The sequence below is a fragment of the Biomphalaria glabrata genome, chromosome 9, assembly GCF_947242115.1.
Source record: "Biomphalaria glabrata chromosome 9, xgBioGlab47.1, whole genome shotgun sequence".
NCBI classification, from domain to species: domain Eukaryota; kingdom Metazoa; phylum Mollusca; class Gastropoda; family Planorbidae; genus Biomphalaria; species Biomphalaria glabrata.
Window position 1 is genome coordinate 28,721,691 of NC_074719.1, and position 19,628 is coordinate 28,741,318.

Consider the following 19,628-nt stretch of genomic DNA (forward strand, 5'->3'; position numbering starts at 1 on the left):
TCCCCTTGTTATGAATGCTAAGTGTTGCACGTGTTGTGAACTGAGTGATTAAGTCTTCGTTGAATGTGCGATAGAATGTGTTAAGTCAGTATGGTCTTGCTCCCGGTCCAGGAAGGTTGGACGTTTACTTCCTGGACTGGTATATATGCATTTATATATTTATAAGTTGATGGACTGGTGTTTTGTGTATTTCATAAGAGTGATATAATTGTGTGCTTTATTAAGTATTATCGATATTCGTGAATATAAGGAGTTAGAGTTGATGTATATTAAGTGTTCGTATTTGAGTTAAGCAAGTATTGAATTATAATTGAATAACCAAGAAAGTATTATTTAATATGCAAGAAACCCGCTAGTGAGCCACAGGAACAAAGTCAAGAAACACAAGACAAGAGACAAGCAGCAGCAGCATATATATAATAGAACCCCTGACACGTATTTCGATGAAATGTTCTTCATTTACCTATGGTCTTAAACACAAACATTTGAATTCATCTGTTGCTATGGAAGCCAGATTGTAGTAATTTGTAATGAGCTTTTAAATGTTTTAGCATGCTTTTAAATGTTTTCCATTTCAATTGAATAAAAGCCATACCATGATTGTAGGTCCAACCACACCTGCATGAAGGCCAGTTATCTGTAACTCAGGGAAGGGAATGCTTCAAATGATAAACTTTCTGGCTAGTATAATCATCGACATTTGTACAAAGCTCTTTATCAGCTCTGTCAGTGTGGTACACATGTTTGAACACGTTCTTTCTCCCACTGTTGGATCAAGTGGAAACTTTGTTCCAAGCAAAACAGGAAGCAATAAAAAAAATTAACCAATTAGTTAATTAAATATCAAAAAGGGAAATAAATCTTACATTATATATATGGCTGTAAATGTGGAGTATTTAGAAAAATATTTTGCTTGTTCAAAAGTCTATTCATACATGAATACAATTGTTTGGGCAGCTGGTGTGTGTGTTGGCATTGCAATGGGTGCTATCATTCACAAGTATAAAAAAAGATCAAATAGAGTTGTCTACCCATGTCCTTTTATAATGTTCAAGCTCCATAAAAATCTCATTTCATGACACGAAAGACTAGCTAAACAATTCTTAATTGTTCAATTTCATATAACTATGAAAATGATTGGTATTTTTTTCTGCAAGACAATTGGACTGGACTATATTCACACAAAATTAACAACAAACTATGGTTTATAATCAGTTTATTCATCACTGACTAAAAATATTAAACTATAATGTGTGTGAGAAAACAAATGATTTACAAATGACATCATTTACATACAAAGTGTATTTCTACACCTGTGAACACCTCTCTATGTTTAGAAACAGAATTTCCCAATTTTTATTGCACTCTCAATTATTTAGTTTCTATGTAATTTACAAACATTTTTATGGCATAGAAAAAAAAAAGGAAAAGTGTTTCATGCAGACAATGAGACATGTGAAAACAATTTGATTTGAAACTTTGATTTGAGATAATTAGTTTTTTTTTGTTAGGTAATACAATTGTCTTGTCTTAATAACTTCAGTTGGCTGGCAGGGCATCTATTGGTGTATAAAACTTGAAGTCTTTGGGGAATAATTCCTCTGCTTTTGGAATCATTGACTTGTAGGACTGCCTGATGGTTACTTCAGCTACACCAGCAATGTCACCAATTTCTGAAAAAGTTAAGAACTTTTTAAAACACTTCAATTCTCTAGCCAAATTGTTCAATTTGTCAACAATAGTTTACAAATCTTGCTAGGAGACATAATCAACATAACATAAAAATAAACTAAATGGAAGGTCAAACTCTACTGGTTAAATTTAAGAGTTCATCTTAGGTTAAAATTAAAAACAATTGCTTAACAAGTGTCTTACAGATGTAAGGTGGGCTCAGCACCATGTTCATTAGTTAGGCCTTAAAGTACTGAGTTAACAAACAAATAGTGTCATTATCAAGGCTGAACTTAAACAATTGTACTTTCACCCAAATCAATACAGTGATACTTCAATGGAGCTACTGTGATACTTCAAAGGAGCCATTGTGATACTGCAAATAGCTGTTGTGATACTCAAAGGAGCCATTGTGATACTGCAAATACGCTATTGTGATGCTTCAAAGGAGCCATTGTGATACTGCAAACAAGTTATAGTGATACTTCACAGGAGCTATTGTGATATTTCAAATGGGTGTTTATAAGGATATTTAAAATTTATCTCTTAGAATGAAATTCTGATAAATTAAAAATATTTATTTTAGAAAGAAAAAGTGATTAACAACAAATTATCTTAAAATAATCCGTTTCAAAGAGAATTCTTTTGACAATAATATAGGACACTTCAGAAATGGCAATATTTAGGCCATAAAAGCTCAAATTAATTTCAAATGAACATTTGATTTTGTACTATGCAGACATACAAAATTAAACATTTGAAGTTCTGTTCACCATTTCAACAATAACTTTCTTATTAACTCTTTCAGTGCTCAGGGAGTAACTTCGCTAGTGCTGGTGAGTGCAGCATTACTCTCAAAAAGTAACTTGGTAGATAATATTTATTTCACTCTCAGAAAGTTACTTAGAAGATATTTATTTAGCTCTCTTCATAAAGTTAAACTTTGTATTTCATTCTCGTATTTTTATTTTCCAGATGTGACAGTGATTGTTATTTTTTTTTTTTGGTAGTCAATGGGATGTAGGAACAAAAAGACAAAATTGTGTTAGTGGTTCTTCTTTTCAGTTTAAATTACAGTACCAAAAAAAAAAAAAAACAATTTCTTAGTGCATTTGTTCACCATTAATGAAATAGAAAGTGACATAATGTGTGAAGTTTTGTGATTTTTCAAATTTTATGGATTAAATGTATAATTAAAAGGTTAAATCTTTCAGTACCGGTATCAATTTTAATCAATTTTTTAAAATATATTTTCTTTTTCCATACTCAGTTTAAACTCAATAAAAAAAATATTTCCTTGAATAATTTATTTTCTAAAACTTTTGTAACCAATTCATTTTCCTTTGAAATAAAATTAAATATATGTTAGATTCTAGAGTAAAATAAGAAAATGCAGTTAGTTTTAATAACTCCACCCCATCGTACATTTTTGTTTGTCCTGGAAAACTCCTTTTTTTTGTTCTATCCAAATAATACCTATTGAAGTGAAGTGATTGCAATGACATAACACATGAACTGAAGAGCAAAAAAAAATGTTGACAAACACCCAGTTCTACGTCACTGAATCTCTGCCATTCAACTGAGTCATCTAAAAAGAACAATTTGAACAACAGCAGTTATCTGCCTTGTGGTAAAGAAACATTTAGCACTTAAGTCTGTTAAGTACTCTATGCTTTATTCATTGGCCTTCAGTCTTAGAACAACTACGGTTCATCCATGTGGAGCACCTTTTGATGTGACTGTAGAGGCCATTTTCTGTAGAAACATTCCTGTCCCCATAAAATGCAGGTGAAAGTGGCATTTGATTTGGCAGTAGAGGATGCCAATACTTTTTGGCTGTCCATAGCTTTCTTAGTCACCATTTCTAGGGCTATGTCTATAGTTAATCAACATGAATATCCACTGTTTTAATGTCACGTTTTATTGCATCTATGTATTGGAAGTGGGGACAACCAATTTTTCTTTTGAGAGTTGCCCATAGAGAATGACTTTGGAAATTCATTTGTCCTCCATATAGGATGGCAATGTCTGAGGGTGGAATATATACTGATGCAATCTCAGCAATGAACTACCCCAGTGTTGCTCATTCTGTCTGGCCATGTTATTTTCAAGATATGGGGAAGACAATGCAAGTGGAATGTGTTTGTGCTCTTGCTTCACATATGTGATATATGTTTAGCTACTGTACAGTAGGGTACTCAGGACACCAGTGCTGTAGACATGCATCTTAATTTTCTTGGAGAGTTTATTATTTTCTACAGACATGCAAATTTTGTCTATAGAAGGTTGAAGCAGCTTTCCCAATGAACTTTTTGATATCCTAGGGAAAAGTCATCTTTGATTGTGGAGCCTAAGTAGCAGAATTCATGCACAACATCTGGCAGGGATTCATGATAAATAATATATTATCATATTGAAATTAAAATAAAATGTAATCTGCCACTTGAATGAATTGTTACCTTTAGCTGTCTTCTTGTCCTCAGAGGCCTGTGATGCCATATAAATGGCAGCAGCAGCAACAGATATTGGACTTCGGCTAAGTAAAATTATAAAAAAAAGGTTATTAGCCAAATAGTTCAAATGTAACTATTTGTTTTTTTTTTGCGTAACACAAATAGGGGTCACATTATGAATCTAATAAGTGTAGGGTAAAAAATGGAGAGAAAAAAATAGTTAATTTACCCAGGCACAAGATCCATCTCAACAGCTTTTCTTGCTATATGTGTTGCAGCTTTCTGAACTGATGCAGGCAAACATAAGTTGGAACAAAATCTAGACTGGGTTAGAATAAACAAGAGCAAGAGTTTTAGATCTTCCAATTTTATTGTTACTGAGTGTACTGAGTTGGAATTGATACTCTTATTCAAAGTACTAAAGATATGAGTGGTGGACTTTGTGATCCTTTTATGAAGAATATATTAAAGCAATAATCCTCATCTTTATTAAGCTCTCTTGCAAAAGCCGTGGACAGAAACCCTGCTGTTATGCACTGTGCATGCATGTTTCCCAGACCTGTCGAGATGGAGATCAGTTAGTCTGGTGCAGTTGAGAAGAATCTGAGAAATAGTTTCCTCTACCTCCTTACAGCAAGGTCACCATGAGTCAAAATTTGGCCTCAGCTAATTAAAACACGAGCAAGCGGGACAATGGCTGTGCCATAATAGCTTGCTCTGCCTAGGAAGCCTACACCAAGGGAGGTGAGGTCAGAGAGTCTTATGTGCTGACAGAATCTACAGTCTTTTTTGAAGATGGCAAACATTTTCTAAAAGCTAATATTTGTGTAAACAAAGCTTGAAAGTCATTAAGTAAAAAATACTCCTTTAACACTACACTAGACTAGGTCATGACATTAGAACAATTTATTTGAAAACTTTAATAATAAAATGCGTCAATCTTCACAAAAATCAATACTATATTTTAAGATACTGATTGAATTATGGTGTGTTCAAAACTTACCATAAAGTCACCTGTTGTGATCAGATCAACATTGGTTTCCAAATTCTTCAGGATCAGTTTAAAAACACGTCCAATTTCCTTTTTACTTATCTTCGACACAGCACAGATTTCTAAACATCAATCAGATATTAAAAGGTCAGGGTAATTATAAAACAAAATCTTTATTATCCTATGACAAAACACTATCTACCTTTCAAGGTTCTTGGTACTCCCTCTTGTCTGCAAGCAATGTACATACAGGCAGAGACAATGGCATCATTACTTCGCCCTTTCAATGCTTTACTGTCATGAACTTGTTTGAACAGGGTACTAGCTCGATCCTAGAAAGATGGTTTATGTTAGAACATTAAAATTCAAAGAAGTTACAAAGCTTTCAGAATGATAGGTACTAAAATGATTGCCAATCACTAACTATTATTTTGTTATGATTGTTTAATTAAATGTGTATAATCACGTCTAACCCAAATAAGAAGAAAAAGAAGAAACAGACACTTCAACTGCAAGGGGAGGGAATAACAACTGTAAGGGAAACACAAACAAAGTTTTTCTAACAGATTTCTGACGTCATGATGTCTGATTTCTTATCTTTGTATTATCCTATTGGTTATCTCAAAACTGCTCTTTCATTGAAATCATCTCTGCAATGAAAGAGAAGAAAGATGTTCCTGTGACAGACCGATTGTGAGTGTGCTAGTATTATTGCTAGTGGGCTGTCTTCTATTTCTAAGGAACTGGGCTACTATGATGTAAGTGTGCTAGTATTATTGCTAGTGGGCTGTCTTCTACTTTTAAGGAACTGGGCTACTATGATGTAAGTGTGCTAGTATTAATGCTAGTGGGCTGTCTTCTATTTCTAAGGAACTGGGCTACTATGATGTAAGTGTGCTAGTATTAATGCTAGTGGGCTGTCTTCTATTTCTAAGGAACTGGGCTACTATGATGTAAGTGTGCTAGTATTAATGCTAGTGGGCTGTCTTCTATTTCTAAGGAACTGGGCTACTATGATGTAAGTGTTCTAGTATTATTGCTAGTGGGATGTCTTCTATTTCTAAGGAACTGGGCTACTATGATGTAAGTGTGCTAGTATTATTGCTAGTGGGCTGTCTTCTATTTCTAAGGAACTGGGCTACTATGATGTAAGTGTGCTAGTATTATTGCTAGTGGGCTGTCTTCTATTTCTAAGGAACTGGGCTACTATGATGTTAGTGTGCTAGTATTATTGCTAGTGGGCTGTCTTATACTTTTAAGGAACTGGGCTACTATGATGTAAGTGTGCTAGTATTATTGCTAGTGGGCTGTCTTCTATTTCTAAGGAACTGAGCTACTATGATGTAAGTGTGCTAGTATTATTGCTAGTGGGCTGTCTTCTATTTCTAAGGAACTGGGCTACTATGATGTAAGTGTGCTAGTATTATTGCTAGTGGGCTGTCTTCTATTTCTAAGGAACTGGGCTACTATGATGTAAGTGTGCTAGTATTATTGCTATATTGCTAGTGGGCTGTCTTCTACTTCACTTATGAGGAACTGGGCTACTATGATGTAAGTGTGCTAGTATTATTGCTAGTGGGCTGTCTTCTATTTCTAAGGAACTGGGCTACTATATGTTAGTGTGCTAGTATTATTGCTAGTGGGCCGTCTTCTACTTTTAAGGAACTGGGCTACTATGATGTAAGTGTGCTAGTATTATTGCTAGTGGGCTGTCTTCTATTTCTAAGGAACTGGGCTACTATGATGTAAGTGTGCTAGTATTATTGCTAGTGGGTTGTCTTCTATTTCTAAGGAACTGGGCTACTATGATGTAAGTGTGCTAGTATTATTGCTATATTGCTAGTGGGCTGTCTTCTACTTCACTTCTGAGGAACTGGGCTACTATGATGTAAGTGTGCTAGTATTATTGCTAGTGGGCTGTCTTCTATTTCTAAGGAACTGGGCTACTATGATGTAAGTGTGCTAGTATTATTGCTAGTGGGCTGTCTTCTATTTCTAAGGAACTGGGCTACTATGAGGTAAGTGTGCTAGTATTATTGGGGGACACGACAATTCGTTCACTGACATTTCGTTCACCGACAAATCGTTCACGACTTTTCGTTCACGCGACTATTCGTTCACCAGACATTTCGTTCACCAGACATTTCGTTCACGCGACTATTCGCTCACAGACAACTTGTTCACCGACAGTTGGTTCACGACAAATCGTTCACGCGACAAATCGTTCACTATCAATTCGTTCACAGACAAATCGTTCACAGACAAATCGTTCACTGGATATTTCCAAAAACAAAAAATTGCTAGAGATCGGTCCTGATCCAAAATTCTTTGTAAATTTTTGTTTGTTTGTTGTTAATATTTTGTTAACGAGGACAGTATGTGATAAAAAATTATACTGAAAAGAAAAAAGAGATCTTACAAGCAAGCTGAAACATTTAAATGGGACCTCACTTTACTATAGGTAACATTTTTACTTTCAACATGTAGGCCTTCTTTGACACTCATGTCCATCATGTAGTCTTGTTCGACCTACCCATATTTGCTTATCTTCTTAATAGCGGTCCAGATGTTTAATTAACATACCCATTTTATTGATATCTTTATAACAAAAACAAATCTTATCTTATATAATACAGACGTTTCTTCAAAAAGAAGATGATTACGTCCTACGCGTCATGCATTCTGCCAAGTCGCTGGTTTTCCTGACTAGCTCAGAGAGATAATTTAGCTTTTTAACAATGGTACTAGATTTGGTACAATATATGATTTCACTGTTCAACTCTGAACGTCACGTACTAGATACAGATCTAAGGTTAATACTTATCAATTAAGACATCTCAGAAAAAAACAACTAATTACATGTACAACACTATATATATATAGGAAATATTTTGGTTCCCAATCAAAAAATTATAATTTATCGCAATACAACAAAATAAAATTGTTTCAATAAAATTGTTATTGAAGTCCAAGCAATCAATCACATATAGAAATAAGTTAACTAAAATAAAAATAAAATAAAACTTCTTTTAAACTTGATGGAAAGTACTATACTATAGTGTCTAGTAGATATTTTCAATGTTAACAGATAGAACATGTGTATAGGCAATGTCCAATAAAGTTTTATTACTTCCAGAGGAGCAAGTCTGTCTAGCACTCCACTAGGTGTTAACTAGAGTATCCAGATGAATGGGTAGATTCCCGGTAGATGAACAAAAAAAGAGGGGGGTGTAAAGGTATATTAAAGGTGAAAGTAAAAATGTTACCTATAGTAAAGTGAGGGCCCGTTTACATTTTTCAGCTAGCTTGTAAGATCTCTTTTTTATTTTTTTTATTTTAAGTATAATTTTTATCACATACTGTCCTCATTAACAAAATATTAACAACAACAACAACAACGAAATTTAATAAACTCGGATTAGACCTGATCTCTAGAATTTTTTTGCATTTGGAAATAATAGCTACAAAAGTTTTAATGTAAATAAATTTAACACGCGACGAAAATATATAAAATTAACGCTATGTTACTATCCAGTGAACGATTTGTCTGTGAACAATTTGTCCGTGCCGTGAACGAATAGTCGCGTGAACAATTAGTCGTGAACCAACTGTCAGTGAACAAGTTGTCGGTGAACAAGTTGTCTGTGAGCGAATAGTCCGTGAGCGATATGTCGCGTGAACGAATTGTCTGGTGAACGAAATGTCTGGTGAACGAAAAGTCGTGAACGATTTGTCGGTGAACGAAATGTCAGTGAACGAATTGTCGTGGAACCGTATTATTGCTAGTGGGCTGTCTTCTACTTCACTTCTGAGGAACTGGGTTACTATGATGTAAGTGTGCTAGTATTATTGCTAGTGGGCTGTCTTCTATTTCTAAGGAACTGGGCTACTATGATGTAAGTGTGCTAGTATTATTGCTAGTGGGCTGTCTTCTATTTCTAAGGAACTGGGCTACTATGATGTAAGTGAGCTAGTATTATTGCTAGTGGGCTGTCTTCTATTTTTAAGGAACTGGGCTACTATGATGTAAGTGTGCTAGTATTATTGCTATATTGCTAGTGGGCTGTCTTCTATTTCTAAGGAACTGGGCTACTATGATGTAAGTGTGCTAGTATTATTGCTAGTGGGCTGTCTTCTACTTTTAAGGAACTGGGCTACTATGATGTAAGTGTTCTAGTATTATTGCTAGTGGGATGTCTTCTATTTCTAAGGAACTGGGCTACTATGATGTAAGTGTGCTAGTATTATTGCTAGTGGGCTGTCTTCTATTTCTATGGAACTGGGCTACTATGATGGGGAGTCAAAGCCTTCAGAAACAACACTTACCACTAACATCTTGGGAAGATTCAATCTGTCAGCCATTTGATTGATTTCTCTAATTGCTGTAAACAATGCTCTGTCTGAACTATTGATCTAGAACAGACATGATTACAATCATTACAAAACATTAGATATTGCTGGCAGGTGGTATCAACAGTTATAGTAGCACCTGATAGTTCTATTACAGTTCTAGTTGAAAATGATATGTACTTAAAATGATAGATTAGAAATTTTTTATGAAGCTACAGTATTACTAATACAGTTATTTTTTTAAATGCTCTAATAACTTTAATCTGTTGGCAATACTGGATAGACTAAGAATACTGTTCACCTTGAAGTGATTTTAAAAAGATAAATATTTTATCTTAGGTAAAAAGAGGCAAGCTCTAATTGCACTAAGAAATTCACCGTTCGTCTGTTTCTATACATAGGTTTTCCAAATTCATCTTTAAGGCTGTCACTTGCAGTCCCTGTAGCAATCATGGTTGACATGTCACTTCCATCAAATAGTGGATTCTGGTATCACAAAAGAGAACAATATCATTAGATAATCTGATGTAATACAAGCCTTTAGAAAAAGTAATTGTCATAGGCAAGCGCAATACTTTAATGACCAAGATTTACCTCAGCTGCACCAACACGAGAGTTGTCTTTGGAGTTTTTCTCATTACTAAACGTTCTCCATTCTGATCCAACATCAATAACTCTGAGGAAATTGTTGACAGTTCATTCAAAGTATGTACAACATGCAAGATAACTTCTCATTAAATTAATCTAGGAATACGAAAATGTTCTTGAAAATGTATTATGTGACAAGAAAAAAATTCATTTCGCTTAGACTTCTTAACGTCAGTTTGACACGGTCCTAGTGTGTGGATCAATGCTGGCATTGCCAGTGCTTTCTAATGAATTTTTTTTTTTTTCTACCCTATATGTTCTAAATTTCTTCAAACTTTACGTTGAATAGTTTCTCTATGCTTAAGATCTGGAATTTCCTATTTTCAATGTTTTTTACATAGAAAGATGTATTTAAAGAGTGTGGGCTTAAAAAGGCTTTATTTTCTTTAGATGATTTCTGGATGGTAGTCATATGAGATAATGAACTCTAGATAATCATTTTATGTGTTTTTAAATAAGTTATATATAAAGTTTTGTGAAAGAATGAATAAATAGTGTTAAAATATTTTCTATTCATTTGGATCATAATATATATATATTTTTTTTTTTTCTCCCATATTGGATCTAGAATAAAACTCAGAGACCTGCCCAAAATATGTAAGTTTTCATTTTTTATTTCCATATAAAAAAAAAATATAAAAAATAATTTTTGCTTTCATAAATATTCATTTGTCTTATACAAAAGGGCATGAGTTCTCCTTTAATTCTATAACAAATATTTAATAAACAAAATAGTTAAGATTTTAACCAAAGCATGCTAGTGCACTCTGAAAGTGCAGAAAAATTCATTCTATCCAAATGTGGAAAATAATTTAGGAAAGAAAATAAGATTAAAAGGAAGATTTTAACAGGGTCTATATTACATATATATTCTTCTCCTATAAAGATAAGAAAGGGGAACCTTTTTATGATGCATAAAACCTGAACATATAAAACCAATCCCTTAAAAGTTTAGTAGAATATGATTTGTTAGTGCAAAAATCATCCATTACCTACAATTATATTCCAGAACCAAATGATCTACAATTTTTAAAAAATTCATTTTACTTATAATTTTTATTCAGAAATGTAGAAAAATTTAAAATAACCAGGTTTCATTTTCATATAAAATTCAGCTTTAAGAAAAATACCATTTAAATATTTTTAAAGCAAAACTAAGCATTAAATCTATAATAATAATTTTTCAATAGGTTTTTATAAGGACTTTAAGAATACCTAATATGAGTTTAAAAAGTTCACTTCAACTATGACTAGCTGCAAATACAAGTGTACTTTCCAAACAAAGACATAATGTCTAGAGATGTACCTGTCTCCAACCACTAAACCACATAAAGAACAAATCATGTCTCCAGCATGGTAGTCTTCCACCAATGGAGTGTCAGGATGCTCTCGACAAAACACTTGGGCTGACAATCTAAATATTGTTAAAGGCAAAAAATTTTTATATTTTAAGCTTGTAATAATAGTGTGCTGCTAAAGAACTGGCTTTAGTTAGGTTAAGTTAAGAAACAAATCCTACTGGATCCACAGCCTCTCCATTAACTGTAGGGAGTTTGACTAGTCATTTAGATCCATAGGTCAACTTAAAGGTTAATTAAATTATATTAGTGCAACATTACATAAATATTCTTAGCCACTGAGAACGAGGATATGCCAAAACAACACAATAAAAAATACCAGAGAAAGTGTTTTTTTATTGTTTGTCGTAAATAAAGTTTCAAGGGCAAATGAAAGAGTTCCTGGGTATACCCTTACAGTCTGTTTCAAAGAGTTCCTGGGTATACCTTTACAGTCTGTTTCAAAGAGTTGTTATTAAATCACAGATCATAACCTGTGTTCTGAATTTCTATTCCTACCTAGATTTGTTTGTGCTTTATTAATTTTGAAATCAAGTTATATTACAAGGATGCAAAAGCACTTGACTTTTCATTACAACTGAAATGCAACCAGCTTAAGTAAATAAACAACTTGACATCTAACTTGAACATGAAAGAGAGAGAGAGAGACAGAGGTATACGTGACACACAATATATTTAGATATCTGAACTATTAAGGTGCAAATGCTTAGTGAAAATTGATGCATATTCATAAGACATGGTAGTGGTATGCACTTTCATCCTGATAGTTTAATCCTAGTGTGCTTCCCATGCAGGAGGTTTGGGCTAGGTTGTAATTATCTTCAGTATTGAATGTCAGAAACTGTCACATCAAGGATATTCACATACATTTTTCTGTCTTAAAATTGCAGTCTTGTATTAGTGAAATTAATATTATTTGATTCTCGTTCCCAATTAACTTTCTGTAACAATGGAGAACTTGGTACTTCCATAGCATTAGTTGCTATATGGCAACCTATTCAGACTAGTAATAAGTACTATTAATAGTAGATTAAGATTAAGTCCTCTTTTTTATTAATTCAAAGATGAGAAAAAGATGAGAAATAAGTGCCTAGTACTAGGCATCAATAGGTGTTGATTCACTCAAAAGCCTACATGTCAGAAAATTCTAATTGAATGTCATATAATTTTCATTTCATTGCATTTAGAAACAATGTTTAAATTGTATGAAATACTAGACTATCTATCTAGAATATTCTAGAATCTATCTATCTAGATTTAGATAATTAATCTTTAGAATTAATTAATTAAGATAATCTATAATTAAAATAAAAAAATATTGATTAAAAAGAAACTCAGAAAGATTAATTTAACGAAGTTTTATATTATTCATATTGATTTAACAATGATGATTCATTTTAACTAGATCTAGATCAATCTATTCTAATTCTAGATTAATCTAGATTTATATTCTATAGTAGAGATCTAGATCTAGAGCAGGGGTCGGCAACCTTTTGAGTCGGAAGAGCCAAAAATTACAATTTACAAAATTTTTTAATTTTAAAGAGCCACAACGTTTTTTTTTTTCCTTGCCAACAATACGTAGTACTCACATTACTGTTTGTTTAATGAAAAAAAAAAAAAGAATGTTTTCATAAGACAAAATATTTATTTATTCATATATAAGTAGTGTTTTCACAGCAGTAGATAATATATATATATATGGCATTATTAGATAATTGTTTTGTTTATGTTGGTAGCAAATAAAGCAGTTAAACATTTATTTGCAACACTAATTTGTACTTCAATAACAAACAATTAAACAAATTCAATGGGAGCGATGGCTTTGGTTTTAGAAAGTTAAATACATTTGGCTCATAACTTTGTTGTTTTTTAGTTTCAAACACGACTCTAAATTTTCATTTGTTTGTTGGCTTCTTACTTTTAATAATATCATGCAAGAGAACGCTTGCTCGGACGAATATATAGATCCGAATATAGCACTCGAAATGCAAACTTCTTCACCTCAATGTTGCAAACTGGAAGATTATTCCTTGCGCCGAATCAACTCGCGACATTTTTTTTTTTTGAAGATGTCCACCTGTTGCGTTACGTACATGCATTTCTGGACTTTCAACTCTTCCAACTTGCTTTTCAACTCTATAGATTTTGAACTCCACAAAGTTTTACTTTCAATCAATGGCATTTCTAGAAATCCAGTATCAATTTCAAATGGATCAATGTGGATTTGGTTACTATATGTGTTGATTTACTAGTAATGCTAGAATGATTTTGTTACTTTGTAATTCTTTATAACTGTCATAGAAAACTGTCAACAAATTCATCTTTGAATTATATATTTTTTGTAACTGTGCTGAAGTAATTCGTGTCAACAGTTGCACTGATCTTATCGCGATATTTCTTTAGACATTGAAAAAAAGTAACTTACCGCTCTTCTGCAATAATTTTTTTTTTTTAAAAAGAAGCCTAATCTTCTACCCTAACATCGGCTGGGTTTCCATTTCCTTGTGGTTTAACATTCAGTTCATTTAATTTCGCTGTTATGTAAAGTTAAAATTTTTGCAACCTTTTGTCGTTCTCTAATTCAGGGTGATAAATATCTTTTTCATTTAGGAATGTATTTAATTCATTGAAGCACAAACCAAAACGTTTCAACACCTTACCTTTGGAAAGCCATCTCACACTTTATTGTGAAGGAGATCGGAATACGCTTAAGAATTCTTTAAATTGACGTTGGTTAAGTGCTTTTGACAAGATGCTAATAACAATCTTACCGAAATTATGACCTCAACTATTTTGGCCTGAATCGTTTGGTCTAAAAGCGCTTCGTGGTGTATTATTCAGTGAAACGTAAGAATTTCGCAATTTATTTTGCTTCGAAGAATCTTAGTTGCTCCTTGTTATTTAAACGATTTTAATGTCTTCAAGGTATTTTTGCTCGGCATACGCTCTATCATCCCCTCTAGTTTGTCTCCAGAGCAGTAGCAATCCAAGTTCTTCTTTTGGAACTTGGGAAGACATACATGACAAAAAGGTTAACTTATCCTTGTCTTTTATGTTGCAAAACTCATCTATAGCAAGTGACAAGACAGAAGAATATTGAATATCTTCCACCTGCAAATATGTTACATTTAAAGACATTTTAGCTATTCTATCTTATACTGTTTTAGCTTTGATTTTTTTTTCAAGTTTGTTTTTCGAAATCATGAAAATGTTTTCCAGATGCACGTATAAAGCAGTCTTTGACATACCATATGTAAATGGTTGGCCTTTTTGTGCAATTTCTAGTGGTACGTACTGGTACCCCATCGTTTGCCAGATCAGCATTACTTGTAGATTGCTTCTAACTTTGAGAAGATAATTCGCTTCTAACTCATTTACCTGAAACAATAAACTATACGTCACAGCCGAAAGCTAATTAAAGCGTACATAGAAGCATCAGACGACGGCGTCATTCAAGAGCTTCCTACGGACTGATTACAGTGACAACGCTTGTAATGGGGAAGGGGTGTGGTGAAAAGCGAGTACAAGTGGCTGAAGACAGAATCAGTGCCTAATCCTCGTTAAACGATTCAGAACTTTTTGAAAAAAAATTCGACAAAATAAATAATATTTGCGTATGGAACGAAAGAGCCGCAGCTTCACATCCAAAGAGCCGCATGTGGCTCGCGAGCCGCAGGTTGCCGACCCCGGATCTAGAGTAGACTCTATATTCTATAACTATATTATTCTAGATGATTTTAAATTGCGTCTGACCTTTCACTACAAACATCATGATCATGATTTAATTTGTCTTTGATTATCAACACCGTCAACAGAACATTCGGTAATTCTGCAGGAGTTCAAGGGGCAGCCATCTTTGTTATTGTTTAGACTGTAATCTTAAATCTTGGGTTTTCTCTCAGTTTTGGGTTTTTGTTTGTTTTTATTTTTGTGGCTAAAAAATATGCTAGATCTAGCAATCTCCCTCTTTTTAAGCATAAGGCGAAATTCTAATAGGCTTAGATTTACATTTAAAACAAGTTAATATAAAAATGAGTATTAAAAATACAAACATTTGTTAAAAAACAACAAAGATAACAACATATTATGATATTAGATCTATACATATAGATATAGATCTAAATTTATAGATCTAGATCTAAATTTATAGATCTAGATCTAAATTTATAGATCTAGAATTGGTAATAGTTTAGATACGCAGATACCTTTGCCGACCACTATGTTGTTTGTTAAGCATATTTATCTCCCTTACCTATATTGAACTTTTAATAACTTTTTTTAAAGAGAGTTTTTGTTCTTATGCTGTCAACTTATGATTTTTTAAGTGTATTTACTGAAATGAAGGTCTAAATAAAATGTTATTAATAAATCGATGAACTTGTTGTTTCTTCTTTTTTTTTCTACTTATGAAATTATTAATTAAAAAATATATGTTAACAATTAGATCTATAATTAATATATTAACTCACCAAGCAAAGCGAAATAATGATAAAATAAAAAACAAATATGCATGAATTAAATGAAATGAAACACGCATCTAGATATACATGTTATGTTTAATTATTATTATTTTTTGAACAAAATTATGCATTCTGACTTAGTGATCTTTTTAGAGCAATGACAATAAATGATATAGATCTAGTATGGGAAACTTATTACTATAAGAAATAATACTTTTATGTTTATCTGTTGATGATTAAGACTACAGTTAGATCTATACATTTCTAACGAAATTTGAGCGCTCTCTATTTTCGTAAAATCACACCACGAAGAGAAAGAATTTTATGAAGCTGACACAGATCAGTGTCCCTTTCTCTTTCGCCGTGAGGTCTTCTGAGTGGAGTCTACTGTCTACCAGAGATTGTTTGGCGTGTGTTTTATGATCAGATAGGACTATTGTCTGTGTTTATAACTCTTACCACTCCACCTCTCTTGGAGGGAGGATAGGTCGAGTGTAACTAGATCACGAACGTCTTTGTTAAACGTTACGTAGCACCTGTTAAACTATCATGTTTCACAATCTGAAATTTACTTTGCGTAGAGTGGGGAACAAAAGCCAATGTATAAAGAAATAGATAAGAAGCATATACACTACTATTTGGATAATTTATGCATCTTTACTTTCGGAGTTCATTAAAAAAAAAATCCTCACCTATTACACTAAATTTGTTTAAGATGTGTAGTTGTGGGGGGGGGGGGGGGGGGGTTAGCGACTCCACCTACCAACCCTTCTCTTCACATGGATCCACTAGCGCCCATGTATTACATTCCGTTACGGAGTCCAAAGCAAGTTTTTCTCTCCCGCCGTACCGTACAGGTGGCGATTGTCTCCGTTTATTCTTACGTACCTTTAAACCCTCGCTGCGTCGGCCGTCACACGCGATCTTTGTCTTTACGGCAGAACTAGGTGTGATGTAACATCACCTTCCCCTGCTCAGAGCTTCGCCGGCGCCGTGGTCATATTAGGTCATCTACTGCTAGGATCGCTGGTATGCTCATAAAGGGAGAAGGGCAAGGTACGGTGTTTTACTTGGTCAAAATTTATCCTTCTTCGCCTTCTTTGTCGGTTCGTTTCACCGAAATGGAGTTCTACTGAGGTCTACGTCGGATGAGACTAAGACTGAAACGTGACGCAACATAAACCATGTCACGATCAAAACTCTCTTGGTTGTATCCTATAATGTCGGCCAGCTTCTACAGATAGTTATGTACGACTAAAACTCCCGTGGTTGGATCATATCGTGTTGGCCGGCAGTCTATAAGTAGTTACATCAAGAAGTAGTTACGTATGACAAATACACTCTGACTGTCATAGATTCTAGTCCCCCTCCCCTATTTGGTCCACAGAAGTAGTGACATACTATTTTTATCTTGAAGCTCTTTCATCTCATTAAAGAGATTTGATAAAGCCTTTGATTTTCATCGCCCCATCCCTATTTGGAGCCATCACAAGGTTACTAACTGTGATGCCATTGTAACATTTCCCGAATCTGTTATAAAAGGAGTTCCCTTCCACTCTTCAGTCCTATCGTTACTTTCTCTACCTTGTTGTAGATATTGCTTGTTCTTATATTGTGCATTGTTTTTCATTCAATATGATTATAAGTTTCCGTACATAATAAGAGAAGGATAAAGAACTTGTACTTATAGCTACCATATTTTTTTTAACAGCAGCATATGGAGCTGATGAAAAAAGATACCACATGGGCCACAACTGCAGAAATGCTTGCAGCTGCTACACTACTGCAAAGAGACACCTATACATTCTCACCAAACCACAACAAAACAAAATACTCATGGCTATTATTAAAACCTTTATTTCATGATGCAAACACATACATACTATCTCACACAGACAACCATATATGCTGCAACATAACACTATTGCATACAAATGGTAATCACTTTGATGTGGTTGTACCACAAGAGGCCACATGTAACTGTTTTTTGTCAAATCCACTGCTTGGAGCATGATGCTTTAGCCTAAATTTTTAAGTGTTGATTAATATTTCATCTTACAATCTATTCAGATTAGATCTATTTAGCTATTTGATTTTTTTCTTGCATGCTTTTAATATTTTAAATAACATTTAATGTCTATTATTTTCATGTATTTAAAGTCAGGGTACCGGTATCTATTTATTTAATTACTTTTATTTTGCCAATAAAAGATATTTTGTTAGGCTTAGAGTTATTTTTTTTATTTTTCTATTAATTTTTTTGTCTGTTGTTATTACTTTAACTACATGATTTTAATTTCGATTTTTAGCTATTTTTCAAAGTACAAAAGATTGTTTGCATTTTAAATGAATTTTAATATTAGATCTAATAGCTGCTAGAAAGAAAGACAAAGCAGCAACAGAAAAAAAGTTGGCAAGTAATTCAAGGGAGATAGTCTAGTACTAAGCCTTAAAACCAAAATGGCGTATTTCCAATGACAATATATGGTAATAAGAAATAAAACTTAAAAATATATATTTTAAAAACTATTTATCTCCGAGGAAAACAAATTACATATTTGTAATCTGCATTTTTTTCTGCATATTCTGAAAATATAAGAGAAACCTAATTTAGCGTTTCTAGTGTCGTATACTAATACCCTAGAATTTTCTAGGTCTAGATCTACATTTATAGATCTAAATCTAAATTTAAGATCCATACATTTAGATATTATGGGTCATTTCAAAAGACATATAGATAAAGGACGATAAAAATACTTAAATAGTGGTAAAAAAAAATCAGAATAATTCAGAGTAGATTCAGACAATATTTAACAATTAAAAAGAAGACAGAACAATAAGAAACGTATTGTATTGACACCAAGTTAAAATTAAAAGAAAAAATAGCATTGCTTTGAAAACACGGAAGTAATGTTAATTCTTGGTATTTTTTAAGACACTATCTTGGGATTTCTTTGGAACATAAACAATAACAAAATAGTAACAAAGATGGCTGCCCCTTGAACTCCTGCAGAATTACCGAACATTCTCCAGAATACTCTAGACTGTCTCTAAGTTAGTCTAACTCTACTCTAGATTCTAGATCTAGACTAGAACTTGAGTAGAACTAGATCTAGCTAGCAGCTAGACTTACTAGACTAGAACTTTACTAGAAGTAGTAGAAGTGGACTTAGTGAAGTGGTTAGTCACCGTCCGGTTAGTGGCAATACTCATTGAGTCATTTTTACTGAGCATACTGAGGGCATACTCAGATACTCCCAACTCCAATAGTGGCAATAGATGAATAGTGAGTGGATTATGCCATTAATCTGATTAATCATTATCATATGGCTATGTTATGTATCATGTATGTATACTTACTATACTATGACTATGTCGTCACTATGCTATGGATACTCCCTACTCTAGACTAGAGAGCTAATACTGTCTCTAGATTTACTAAAATACTTAATAGATCTAGATAGGTTCTATATTAAGTGCCTTTAAATTCATTTTTATTGTCATTAATAATCGAAATAATCTAGCGGTATGAAATACTCACTGTCTACCTCCCGACGTCATTTTTGTTACTAGACTAGGGAGTTTTAACTACAGTAGTTAATACAATTTGTCGAAAAATGCGATTCGTCAGTTAGGAACTTCCTTTAAAAATAAAAACAGCTATGGCGCCTATGGATGGAACAGAACAAATAAT

The 19,628-nt window shown here is 33.2% G+C and overlaps 1 protein-coding gene across 2 annotated transcripts; it reads right to left on the reverse strand.

The window, feature by feature from the left end:
* Positions 1 to 1,201: 1,201 nt before the first annotated feature.
* LOC106056743 (transcription initiation factor IIB-like) lies at positions 1,202 to 19,573 on the reverse strand. Of its 2 annotated transcripts, none has more exons than XM_013213584.2 (10): positions 19,476 to 19,573; positions 11,420 to 11,527; positions 10,060 to 10,141; positions 9,844 to 9,951; positions 9,442 to 9,528; positions 5,318 to 5,447; positions 5,128 to 5,237; positions 4,354 to 4,448; positions 4,131 to 4,207; positions 1,202 to 1,673 (listed from the first exon to the last, which is right to left on the reverse strand). In XM_013213584.2, the coding sequence occupies exons 1-10, from the start codon at positions 19,493 to 19,495 to the stop codon at positions 1,540 to 1,542; spliced, it is 951 nt and encodes a 316-aa protein (XP_013069038.1). In that variant the 5' UTR covers positions 19,496 to 19,573; the 3' UTR covers positions 1,202 to 1,539. The 2 variants fall into 2 exon arrangements, with proteins under 2 accessions (XP_013069038.1, XP_055898769.1); XM_056042794.1 differs by lacking the exon at positions 19,476 to 19,573 and adding an exon at positions 15,680 to 15,726.
* Between the last annotated feature and the right edge of the window lie 55 nt (positions 19,574 to 19,628).